The sequence below is a fragment of the Oryzias latipes genome, chromosome 4, assembly GCF_002234675.1.
Source record: "Oryzias latipes chromosome 4, ASM223467v1".
NCBI classification, from domain to species: Eukaryota; Metazoa; Chordata; class Actinopteri; order Beloniformes; family Adrianichthyidae; genus Oryzias; species Oryzias latipes.
The window spans coordinates 8,640,288-8,653,630 of NC_019862.2; the positions used below are offsets into that span (position 1 = coordinate 8,640,288).

General features: G+C 40.6%; 1 protein-coding gene across 2 annotated transcripts; it reads left to right on the top strand.

Moving 5' to 3' along the window:
• The first annotated feature begins 3,390 nt into the window (after positions 1–3,390).
• Positions 3,391–13,273, top strand: tab3 (TGF-beta activated kinase 1 and MAP3K7 binding protein 3). 2 transcript variants are annotated; one of them, XM_011473863.3, is made up of 7 exons: positions 3,391–3,594; positions 4,195–4,424; positions 8,553–9,771; positions 10,268–10,428; positions 10,791–10,884; positions 11,634–11,717; positions 12,428–13,273. In XM_011473863.3, exons 2-7 carry the CDS (start codon positions 4,323–4,325, stop codon positions 12,571–12,573), a joined length of 1,806 nt encoding a protein of 601 aa, XP_011472165.1. In that variant the 5' UTR covers positions 3,391–3,594; positions 4,195–4,322; the 3' UTR covers positions 12,574–13,273. The 2 variants fall into 2 exon arrangements, with proteins under 2 accessions (XP_011472165.1, XP_011472164.1); XM_011473862.3 differs by having other exon boundaries at positions 3,392–3,594; positions 4,253–4,424.
• The last annotated feature ends 70 nt before the right edge of the window (positions 13,274–13,343 follow it).

The window sequence follows — 13,343 nt, forward strand, 5'->3', positions numbered from 1 at the left end:
CCAGAAATTCATTAGTAACAATAGACCGACATGAACTGGAGGAACAAAAGGCCGTTTTGGGAGTGTGCATCTGAAACATTTGTGTTTGGGTAATAATTTACTCTGTAATGTGACTCAATAGATTTAAAATTAATTGGCTGAAGCCATGTGTCTGTCCTTCTGTTTAGAGAGGAATCTAAAAGCAGACAAAAAGTGTTGTTATCTGCTTTTCAGTCCGTTAGAGCCCAGATTCCTGGCTTATCAGCCAAACTGGAGCCAAGCTCACTCTCTGTTGTCTAATAAAAAGCTGTCACTGAGGTATGCTCTGTCCGTTTATATTTCCATCTCAATAAGATTCCAGAGAGATAGGCTCAACCAGGTTGTCACTTTCTTTTTTCAAATATCACTGTACGTGCATGTAAATAGAAGATCTGCTGCAGACACATGACGTCTGCTCCGTAACGGCTCCATGCACAGCTGCTGACTCACTGGCCAAACAGGCCTCTGGTCGAAAATGCAGGAAGGAAAATCCCCGCTCAAGTTTCACAGGAGCATCGTCTGGGACTTTTTTCAGATGATTCTGCACATGTTAACAAAACCTTGTTTGCAAAAACGTCAAACTTGTTTCAATGAGAAAATAATATAACTCAATGTCTTGTCAAAAACCTCAGACTTCCAGTTCCAAACTGTTTAAAATTCATGGAAGGTTTGGGCTAAAACTGTATTATGAAGTACAACACCAGAGTTCTTGTGTCACCCAAAAAAAATCAATCTTATCAAATAAAATGGAAATGTCCGCGACGGAAAACTTCGTATTGTTCAGTGCAAATCATTTATAACTTGCTAAGATTTTAAACCTTGTTTTTAGACATTCAAAATATTTTTACTTATCTTTACACCTTTTGAAGCTTTTCTTCAAATCAGCACAGTTGAGATTTTTTTTGGTCTCATTTAGAATCTCGAAATACGGAAATTAATGATAAAATGAGTCAAAATCCTTTGTTTTAAAGTTCAATAAATGTTAGACTGGCATTCATTGTCATTATTGTTGTCAAAATTTTGATTTATGTTCTTGGAATAAGTGGTAGTTTTAAATTCTGTGATAACTTGCACTAAGATTTTGTTCTAATTGTGTCCAGATTTTGTTCTAAAATGAGTCATTTCCACTTATTTGACTACTTTTTTGTCACTGTAATCAAAATGAACAATTAGATATATAAAACTTAAACCATTTGCTCAGAACTAACAAAAATGTATTTATTATTGGGCTGTAACATTCCATTTAAAGATGTTCTTTTTAAAATAACTGCTGCAAAAATAAACATTTTAAAAATTATCTGGCAAAGTGCAGCTATTAATTTATATCAGCTCCATTTATTCATAAAGTGCCAGCAAGTTTGTCTCAAGACAAAACAGCAAAAAACTATCATTTATGAGTGTTGTAATCCATTTTATTCCAGATCAATCCAGAGATTGACAGGCAGAGATTTGCTGCCTTTTTAATTTCTACTCAGGTGAAAGAGTGCAGTGTTCGGAGTGCTGCAGAGAAAACCTGACATCAAGGGCACTTCTTTTAATAGCGCCACAGCTGTGGTAACCAATCAACGGAGCAAAGACAGCTTCCAAGACTCAGACTGTGCTTTGCTTCAGCTGCTGCACCACTTTGGAAACCACTAAAATTATTTGTGGTGGTTCAACCCTTGCCCCCCGCTGAAGCTCAGGAGACTTGCTCAGCAGGTCAAACATGCAACGTCCCGGTGGGGGACGTACACCTGTCCGCACCTTTAGTGACAGCACCAGCCACAGAACAAAAATCAGATTGGAGTTAACACATTAAGATTATGTCACACACAGGAAAAGATGAGCTCGTGTGAGGGTCCATGCAACTCAAGATGCCATAAATTAAGTCATGATTTTTACTTATATATATATATATATATATATATAGTTGGATAAAGCTTAATCTTTGTTTCAGTGGTTTGGAGGAAACAGCACCCCCTGCTGTCTGAAGCACCCATCCATCCATCCATCCACGTTCAGAACGGGCTGTATCCCTTTCGGGGTCACGGCCCTGCTGCTGGGTAAAGGCGGGGTACAGCAGGTTACCAGCCTGCTGCAGGGCCACACACTCATAGGGGAAGTTTGGAATAATCAATTAACTTAAGAAGCATTTTTTTTTAACTGCGGGAGGGAGCCAGAGTGCCTAGAGAAAGCCCACGCATTCATGAGGAGGACATGCAAATCCCACACACAAAGGTCCCGGACAGGATTTGGACACGGGCCTTCTTACCGTGAGGTGAAAGCACTGGAGGCCTGCGCTGTTCCTTTTTATACACCCTTAAATGCATGTTTGTGTTGGTGCATTTCTTTTCAAGTTTCACAGCTTTTGTTACATATAAACATGCAAATCCTCATTTGCTGCTGCAGTTTAAATCCAGCACTGGATCAGTTCTTTCTGTCAAAAGTTCTTCACCTGAAGAGACCATAAAAATAAGTTTTAAAGTCAAAGGAAGCACATTTCTACCTTTTTTTGTTATGAATTTGAGTTGATTTCAGAATTTATCAAGTCGAATAAAATAGCTAAATTAAAACAGCTAAAACCCGTTCTTTTTACATGTTTTTAAATTTTGTGCATGAAGTTTTTTTTTCTTCCAAATAGTGTAAACTGAAAGAAAATGCGGAAGAAAAATTACTCAAAGCAATGAACTTTTTCCATATCCAGAGTAAACAAATGATTAAATAATTTAGGCCTAAACACATTTGTACTGCTTTCTTACAGCCCCCTACAACCCCCAGATAATTTCACCGGCGCAACAAAAATGGCGAGCAATGTCAGCGCTACCGTACAATTTTGAGACAGATGCAGGCTGGGATGAAAAACGACAACGTGCATTGATCTATTTGTTCAGAAGTAGATGCATCAGAATGGAGCAGAGAAGGGAGCCTCTGGCCTGCCAATTGTAGCACCAATATCACTGTTACAATCTTTTTCCAGTTGCATCATTGAAACTGCTCCTGTTTCACAATGATTTGAATAAAGAAATACTCAGAAATTCAATTTTAAGATAAATTTTCCTTACATGTGTCCTCTATCACGATACCACAAGAACATGTTAAAATTTTATTTCTATTGGAAAGGGGGTCTTAAAGAAAAAATACAAATATAACCAAACCAAACTTGAGTATTGGTGTGCAATGATTCTATTTTTTTTTTTTAATCTAATAATGTAAATTAATTTATGGAGCAGAAACAGTCTGGTTTATTATGTGTTTATCTGCTCTGAATAATGGGATGTTTCCTCAAAGAATAACGATGATATAAACTCCTTCAAATTGTTAAAGCTGGCGTTGAGTCTTTTAAACTTCCATAGGTTCGCCCTGAATAATTGTGCACATGCGCAGACGACGTCACCGCGAAGAACTTCCTGGATTGAGGGGATTGAGACATCGCGATAGGCGGACTGCTATGCAGTTCAGCTGCAGGGGCCTGACGCTGGAATGCGAAACTACAAGTTATTTAGTCGAAACAAACAAATAGGAAAAGCCAGCATTTTAAAAACAGAGCAAGCCCTCGATGCGTGTATGGTCTCCAGCGTGAGAGAGCCTTAACATCCAGTAAGTTTTGATAGACCACCAGTTGGTTCTGTCCACTGTCTTTTAGCATAGTTACATGGCTAATCCATCAGCATTTGAAACTGACAGCTGATCAGCCAACACAGCCAAGCTAAAGCTAGCATTAGCAAGCTAACGGCTTGACAGAAGAGCAGAGTTAATCTTGTTTAAAGTGTTTCTTTTCTTTCTTTTTTCGTTAGCGGATTTGCACTGCTGGATTAGGCACAGGTAGCAGCGCGTAGTCTGACTCGAGCATTAATGCCGTTTCCGGTTTGAGCCTCACACACACCGCGCACAGGTGCGGTTTTTTAGGTTGAGTGATGCACTTTTAAGCTAACTAGCTGGCTAGGTGGCGATGGTATGTCGTCGTTTCTTGGTTTATTACTATGATTAAACAAATATCAACAAAACCAGCAGGTACTTTGCCAATCAGTCCTTACGTAGGATAGTAATCAATAAGCTATAGTTGATGTGGTCATTTATATATTTATACTTTCCACGTGATTGGATACATAATCTGTCACAACTGGATTGTTTGATTGCTTTTTTATTCCTGGGAGCAGAGAGTGCGTTGTGATAAATAAAAACAGTCCATCTCTGCAGGTTCACAACCAGACACCACCTGACCAATCCGTTTCTTCTTCGTGGTTTTTGTCCTAAGGGAATGAGAGGAGACCGGTTATTTGGACGCATGCAGCTTTGGGCTCGTTGACCCTCTGTGTTGGCTCAGGATGGCGCAGGGAGGATCTCAGCTCGACTATCACATCTTGCAGGACCTCAAGCAGCGTTTCCCGGAGATTCCAGAGGGAGTCGTGTCTCAGTGCCTTCTGCAGGTAAACACCAGGCTTATTTTATTAGCTAGGGCTGTGACGATGCATTTGAATTTGATCAACGATTCGATTTGTATAGGGCTGCACGATATGAGGACAACTCACGATATGCGATAATAGCGATCGATATTGCGATGACGATATAAATTGCGATACATGAGCAAATAGCAAAACAACTAAATACATAATTTCCATTTCACTGCAAGAGTTTCATTTTAGAAAGAGTCTATTTAACTTAAATTATACAGTGATCCCTCGCTATAACGCGGTTTACTTTTCACGGTTTCGCTACTTCACGGATTTGCATCATGCATTGTGTTCTGCATTCTGATTGGCTAAAAATTCACTCCGCTTCTTCTCTACCTGTGCGTCAATAACGTTGCAGTTTAATATGTCCACGAACATAAAACAGCTTGCTAAATTTACATTACGTACGTGCAAATCATCTTGCAATTTCGAGTTTCTCTGCAACCCATAGAAAAAAGAGCGACAACAACTGCCTATCACTATGTTCTTCTCCCGAACAAACACACCTGTACCGCGGGCTTCAAAAGAAGAAAACACTGCAGAGCAGAGTCAGGATGCAGCGGCTCAGTCTGTAGAGCAGTGAAATACACCTGAGTCACTATTTGTCCGACTGTACTTTGTATTTTTAATCATTTTAAATTTTCTCCCGTTTAATGCAATTACTCGGGTCGCGGTGGGCGGGGCTAATCTCCGCAATTTGAAGCCTTCTGTTAAAATCGATGATTAAAATTATTATTTGACAGTAAAGTACAGAAGTTATTTGTTGAAAAAAAAAATTCTAAAGTACTTTGATTTGTGAAACAAATGCTTGAGCCTGTAAAACGGGTTGTTCTTTCTTTTCAATGCATTATAGAGCATTTAATTGTATGATAATTCTAAAAGAAATACAGGTTTCTACTTCACGGATTTTGCCTATCACGGGTTCTTTTTGGAACGTAACCCCCGCGAAAACCAAGGGTTTACTGTACTCCAAATGACCCTCGTCTTTATAGGAGGTGAGCATCTAGCATCTATGGTCAATGATGTAAAGGGCTCCATTGGTCAAATGCATAAAGGGATTTATTTGATTAAATACTTCAAGCTGCCATAAGATTGTTTTAGCACTTTTGAGGTCATCATTTATCAAAATTTTTGCTGAGTTTTGCGACAATCGTATTGCACAGCTTGACATTGCCATAACAATAAATTTGTGATTTATTGTGCAGGCCTAATTTGTATCATAATCGGTGGTCTCTGATAAGGTTCATTTTAAATGATCCGATTCACTGACCTAAAATCGATCCAGGACATCTTTAGCCAAAACTTCAACCAGTTATGGTAAAATAAACGTCCCGTCTCAATCCAAATGGTAATTTCCAATATTGATATAATAAATTTATTTTATTTTGAAACTGTTTTTATAGGGCTTTAGGTCAATTTGATTACCAACTTGCCTCAAGCAGACCAACCTGGTTGGATGGTAGGAAAATACATCAATTCATCAATTAAGTTAATCATTACACCTGTATTATTATTTAGGCCTGGGCGAAAAATCGATTGAATCAATTAATTTGAATTTTTTGTTACGAGCGATTTAAAAAATAATTACATCGAGTTTTTGTGTAATGGCGCATTTTTGGCTCCCCAGAGCTTCCGTGGCGTTAGTTTCACACGGTAGCATGGCGAGCGACAAACAACATCATAGCACACACGAAACAGCAAGCGACAACATGGCTACCGGTGAGAGGGGGAAGTTTGTTCCCAGGAAAGGAATAAAATCCTCTGTTGTTTGGAGCTGGTATGGGTTTGCTGCCACAGACGTGGAGGAAGAGACACCCCCCCCCCCCCCCCCCCCCCACGCTGCAACATTTGCCCAAAGCCCATCACAGTCAAAGGCAGCAGCACCACAAACCTATTCCAACACCTGAAACGGAGACATCCACCCGAATATGGAGAATGCCAGCCTCTCCGAGGCAAACAAAACCGCAGTGACCAAAAAACAGCTAACTGTAGCGAATCCTTTGCACAAGGCACCGCATATGACCGGAAAGGGGCACGGTGGAGAACAATCACCGACGCGGTCGCTTTGCCTATAGCCAAAGACATGGTACCCATATATACCGTGGAGAAGACGGGGTTTATTCATTTAATTAAAACCTTAGAGCCCAGATTTGAGCTGTATTGTTAATGCTACTCTGAAGGTGAATGTTTGTCTCCTTTTAGTCTAGATTACAAAGTGTGACTTAAAACACAGCTGGGACTTTGATTCCAAGACTGTGTTCATTTATTTATTATTCAACCCGGAAATGGGGGTTACATTTGTCTTGCGTTTAATTAAAAAAGAGCAAAATTTGCTTTAAGTAGTCTGCCGTTTGTACTTATTGCCTTCCTTGGGGGGGGGAAATCAAATAAAAAAAAAGAATTAAATCTGAGATTTTATTTTTAAGGCCATATCACCCAGCCCTAGTATAATCAGGACTTAAACATTAACAAATATAATCAATATAAAATTTAAAGCAACTACTAGTTGTCTATGTTGTCAGAATCAAAGATTTCCACTTTGTTCATTTAAAATCACCATTTATTAGACAATAGTTTATCATTATCAAGTAAAATTGGTTTTAAAATTCAAATTTGACAAAGAAATTGATGTTTAACTGAACCCTTTTTGTAAATAAAATAAAATGTGAAACCTTTAACTCAAATTCAAAACAAGTTTAGGTAAACCTTTTCCAAATTTCTAAACATTTAAGTCGCAGTTTACTTTTATTTTTGTAATTTCAGATATATTTTATATTATGGAACACGGGTTTGCAACCTTTAATGCTTAAGCGCCCATTTAGGCCAGTTTCTTACTGACTATGTTCCACTTAACAGTTTAGAAAAATACATTTTGTGTTTTTGTTGCTAATAAGCCATTCCTTTTTTTTAAAAGTTGCAAAAAAATGATATTTTTCTATGTATATTTAGCGCTTTGAGATTTTATCTAAAATGTAAAGTGCATTCTAAATAAAATTTATAATTATTATTATTAGTATAAAAAAATAGTTTTTTTTTTTACTTTTGACAGCAGTCATGCAAGTTCCTTTCAAAATAAAATCCCTCCTGTGTCAATAAGATCCTCCTGCTGCAGCAGATTTACTTAAACATAATTAAATAGAAACACAGGGGAGCCAAGTCAAACATGGTATTTTCTATTATTATGACCTCTGCACACCGTCATCCTTTTTCTCCTTTTACTGTTAAATGTAAACATGACAACATTGGCTTATTTTTTTAATCTATACTTGTAAATGGAGTTTTATACTCTTCCTCTAAACAGTAACTGTTGACACTGTTGTGTAGCAGAAGATAAGAATATGTGCTTCGGTCTTATTCTAATAATAAACCACTCTGTCAGTAGATTACATTTCACAACCTTTTTCCTTAGTTATCTGACTCATTAAAATCGAAACATAGAAGATCAAACTTGATTTATTAAAACAATGAACCAGAACAGCAAAACGTTTCTTTTTTTAATTGTTTGCATTTTACTCAAAAGCCAAAGAGCAACAATGGAGGGATAAAAGAACCGCATGTGGCTCCGGAGCCTCAGGTTACAGTCTGCAGCCGTATGACTAACAGGATGCTTAAAAGTGGAGAATAGAAAATAATACAAACTTAATCTCATGGGAAATATATTTTTATAATTATCCATTGTGTGTCTCTTACTGGACTACATGAGTTTGAAAATAGTTTTCATTTTAGTGAATGAAAGAAAGAATGAATGAATAGAGCTTTATTTATATAGCACTTTACTACTCCTTAAGGATACCAAAGTGCTTTATAATAAAGTACAAAAATAGTTTAAACAAATTAAGAACAGGAATAAAAAAACAGTAAAATTACAAAAAGCAATAAAATACACAAGACTAATAAGCAACAAATAAAAGGAAACCATACTTGTAGTATTGTACCCTTGACTTCAGCTGGAATGTTAAATAAGCATCAGTTCGTATCATTTTGCTGTTTAATTACCAACCTTGTTTATTACAGTTGCGATGATCTTGATGGTTGGAAAGAAGACAACCTCTTGACACTTGAAGTTCCTTCAAAAGATCACTCAGAGTGCTCTCTCTCTTGCAGAACAACAATAACCTAGATCTCTGCTGCCACCTGCTGGCCCAAGAGAGCAACAGATACTTGTATGGAGAGTTCCATCACAGTCCAGAAGAGGCGCGACAGGGCCGAAACCCCATGCTTCACATAAACCTGCCCTACCTGGGCTCAGAGGCCAGCAAATCCAATGGAACAGGTGTAGGTCGCTCGCTTGTGCACAGTACCAGTGACAGTCACATAGAGCCGCAGCGGCCCAGCTACCCCGAACCCATGTCGGCTCCTGCTACCGTGGCCCCCTCGCCTGGATACAACCCTTTTTTTATGAATGATCAAAGCCGCTCGGCTAGCACGCCCACCCCTCCGCCCACGATGCAAGGCATGTCGCCCACATATTCACGTTACACCATGAACCCTGTAACCGTTGATCTTCCGCCAAGTATCCCCAGCGTCCCCCAGGTTCTCCAGATACCTCCTGGACACTACGTTAACAACAGCAACGCCACCCTCTACATGCGACCTTCGCCTTCTCAGAGCCCGCAGCCGGCGCCCTGGCCGTCCTCGGGCACGCCTGTCTATCAGCATCAACAGTCCCCCTACAGTACTCCGAAGTACGGCTCCCCGTATAGTTCGCCGCAGCATCAGGTCCAGCCGCAACCTGCGCACCAGCAATATGTCTTCCTCCCCATTACCCCTCAAACCCCTCATAGCATGGGCTACCATCACCAGCAACCCCCCTTGCAACAGCCTACAGTTTACAGGCACTACCACACGAAAAATCCCCTCGCAAAACAGTTTGAGATAGAAGGTCAGCGACCCCGCAGTAACTCCCCCGTGCACACCCCGCATCCCCAAGGAAACCTTTACATGGCCACCAGTACTTCGCCCAGCTCCCCTTCTAGAAGCATGAACTTCAGTGGATCTCCGGGGCCAACGGCTTACCTTCCCGGGATGTACTTGCAGCCTCAGGGCTCTGCGAGGCCTCGGCCTGCGTCCTCCCCGCAACCGGCCCAGTCGGCCTACACCTATAAAAAGAATCTTTCCCCGGGAGGCCAGGCTCAGAGGCCTCCCAGCTCACCCCCTGTCGCTGAAGCTGAATCTCTTCTGAACATAGTAGACCAAGGGGAGCACAGCGCCGCTCCTGCTCCCATCCTGCCCATCTCTGCTTTGCTGGGGAACAACGCTAATCAGTATCACCAAATGCCCAGACGCTCAAGCTCAGGCTCCGATGACTATGCCTACACACAAGGTAAAGGGTCGCTGTTTTTCTCCATTTATTCTGTTTTTCTAATTACAAAAAACCCAACAGCCATTTAGGTTAAAATAAGTTATTAGGATGAACTACTGACCCTATTTTACTCCAAAGTGGATCATGTTGTTTCTAACAGAGCTGTCATGTGATGCAGCATACTGTGTATTTATTATTGGCAACACAACTCCTTTTGTCATTTTTGCTTCTGGAAAAGTTGACCTTTTTAACCATTTTTGTTATTTTCTGCTCACTGTTATTCAGTTGATACACAATAAATAGAATAATTTTTTAGATTTGGAGCAATAAAATGCATATACTACATGATTTATTTGTAACTGCATGTGTCCTCTTGCTTTAGTATTTATTCTGTAAAGGAATCTGTGTTGCTGTGCTGTGCATGTCAGTAATGAGCGTCTTTGCTGAAGGTGCGAGACGGCCCTGAAGCGAGAATCTGCGTTACTTTAAATGGGTAATCATTCTATCGTCCCTGCAGCTCTTCTGCTTCACCAGCGTGCCAGGATGGAGCGCTTGATGAAGCAGCTGAAGCTGGAGAAGCAGAAACTGGAGCAGCTCAAGGCTGATGTCAATAACATGGAGTATGACGCCCTTCAGAGACGCTTTCGAAGAGTCAACTCCACAAGTCTTATACCCAGGGTAAGGTCGGAGCACATGCCCAGACACACTCGTGTACGGACTTTAAAATTCTGACAGACGTGTAAAAACCACCGCTCTAAGTAGGAATAGTTAATTGATTTGATGAATGTTTACAGTCATTAAAGCTCTTAAGGCTGTACATTTTACTGGGACAGAATTTGGTTTTACCGTCTTTGCAGCTCAAAACCTAAAGATGGTTGATGCTGAGAATAATTATCTTCTTCAAAGCCAAGCTGTGATTAAAATGCAGCAGCAAGCCACAGTCCCCCTAGAAAGTGAGATTAAAACAACAAAAACGTCAGGAAGGAAGCACGGAGAATATTCCATCAGTCTAAAGGGAACTGTGTGTGTATTGACTGCAGCCTGAAGAAATGACCAGACTCCGGAGTCTCAACAGACAGCTGCAGATTGATATTGACTGTACACTGAAGGAGACAGATCTGCTGCAGTCCAGAGGTACGCACACTTGATTACACACGATTACACATCCCCGCATGAACCTTTGGAGTGGGTTTCAGGTTTATTTGAAAACATCGATTCTGAGATTCCAAGCCCAGAAGTGCAGGGCCCAAAAATAATAAATGAGGATCCATCATGATGCATACAAATGCAACCTTTTTTTTTTTTTTTTAAATCTGCTGCTAGTCTGCAGCAGCTGAGACCAGTTTGACATTCTCTGCCGTGTGTGAATGGAGCTTTGCTGTTATGTGGTCCCTGGCAGCAAAAAGCCAGACTTTGGCAACAGGCAGTTTACCAATATGAGGCCTTTCTGTCATCTGTCATAATCGTGATTATTGAGCTTGTAGTATATATTTATTTACTGCAATGAAATGCATATGAATCTCTCTGTCAATTAAAACCTTGTATTGTCTGAATTGTTGTACATAAACTCCCTTTAAACCGTTTATTCCCATTCTGATGATTATTAAAATACATTTCAAAACGTTATGGGAGCCTTATTTTTAGCAAATATTTGTATTTTACTGGGATTTTTCTTTCTGTCTCTGCGTTAAACTTTGTAGTCTTACAAATGGCTATTATGCAGTTTTATGTTTTTTCATGGTTTATGTGGCTATAAGGTTTTGGAATTGTATTTAAATTTTATTTATTTAACTTTCCTAAAATGAATGAATGAATATCAACTTTATTAGTTTTCCTTAATCTGCAATATTGTGCTTTTAAAAACAAACTTCCTTTGTCAACAGGGAAGTTTGACCCCAAAGCAATGAACAGCTTCTATGACAACATTCAGCCGGGTCCAGTCGTGCCGCCAGAACTTGGGAGGAAAGGTGAGAAAAGCTGCAAAAGTCCATGCAAGTTTTCAGCAGTGCAACCTGAGAATTCTACTGTTTTGAAGTGTCAAATACTTCAAAAACCCACTCTGATGAAAATGGGTTTTTTAACACGATCTTGTGGTATTTTTCTGATTGTGAAGGACATATATAAAGAAACGTTAGCGTAAAATTGTCTTTCTGAGTATTTCTTTATTCAAATTGTTGAAAATCCGGAGCAGATAGACTAATAGATCTGAGTTGGCATCTGGCTCAGATCTGTACGGCTGGATAGCTCCAATAGTGCTCGTTGCATCAGTAATCTTGGGGGTGTGAGGGGCTGTAAGCTGGTGGGAGAACATGTAAACAGAAATCTCTCGGCAACTGGGAGGGGATCGGTGGGCGGGGTTGCCTAGAAAATGTCCTATGTCCTAGAATTCGACACAGGTTTTTAGGTTTTGGCTAAAAAACTGCGTCATCATGATCAAAAGATCACTGGTGACGCTCTGAAAATAGATGAAAAGATGATCGGAGTGGGCCTTTAATGTCTGTATTTTGTTCCTGAGAGCTCGTCTGGCCTTAGTTGGTTGGCATAGAAATGCAATAAAAAGTCATGACATTTGGCAAGTGTTTCCAGATGATTTGAGTGGTTGTTGTCCTCTCCACGGTTCAGGACATCCTTCTCTATAGAAAATGTGTCCATTAATGTGTGTTTTATTACTTCTCAGAGGGGGAGCAGGGCTCCAAGCCAGTGTTGGCGCCCCAGAGAGATGAGGACTTTGAAGGCGCCCAGTGGAACTGTGAAAGCTGCACCTTCCTCAACCATCCTGCACTCAACCGCTGTGAACAGTGTGAGATGCCGCGCTGCACCTGAAGTTCAAACTGCACTGTATTACCCGTCCCGCTCTCTCCCTCCACAAATCCTTGGGGCAACGCCAGCCCCAGCCGTTCTGGAGTCCGTCCCGAGGCGTTTCCACTGTCGATCAATGCATAAGCCCCTCCCACTCGCCGAGGATGAGCCAGAATCTTTCCGTCAGCTCGCTTGTCCTCTCATTCCGGACATTTGTGCACTATGGTCACTGTTATTTTCGTGGTGGACGATGACTCCCCTGACGTCTTCAAAGACTCTTCTCAAGGCGGTTATCAAGAAGCGGAGGTGACGCACCACAGACGGCAGAGATGAGGAGAAGGGACTGCGGTTTACCATTCCAAACAATTCCATGCAGAAGTGACTGACTGCCCTGTTTACACTGTGCCCATTCCTGAACTCCTGAATGGAGGCACCTCCCTCCCACTTCAATCCAGGACCTGCTCCCTCTGATGCTGAGATGTTGAAACATCGACAAATAAGTTGTGACTAATGTTAAAAGTAGACTGTACACTGTATCTGGCTCTGTATGAGAGCTGATTTCACTGAAGAACACTACACACTTGCATATGAGTATATTCCTGGTACTTGTATGCAGATTATACCACCATGTATTATGTGTTCAGAACATGATAATTTCCTGTGCAAATGCCTCAACTTGCTGTACTTAATAAAGGAGCTGATTATATGTGACCTGATCACAACAGATGCCAGGTTTTCAACTGATTCTTCCTACGGTGGCCCTGAAGTTCAAATCACATCAGAAAATATCTAAA

What these genes read in the sequence shown, in the direction of transcription:
- tab3 (XM_011473863.3), top strand. Translation starts at nt 4,323, where the DNA reads ATGGCGCAGGGAGGATCTCAGCTCGACTATCACATCTTGCAGGACCTC. An exon ending in TGTCTCAGTGCCTTCTGCAG is followed by an intron (nt 4,425 to 8,552) that starts GTAAACACCAGG and finishes TCTCTCTTGCAG; the next exon opens with AACAACAATAACCTAGATCT. An exon ending in CCACAAGTCTTATACCCAGG is followed by an intron (nt 10,429 to 10,790) that starts GTAAGGTCGGAG and finishes TATTGACTGCAG; the next exon opens with CCTGAAGAAATGACCAGACT.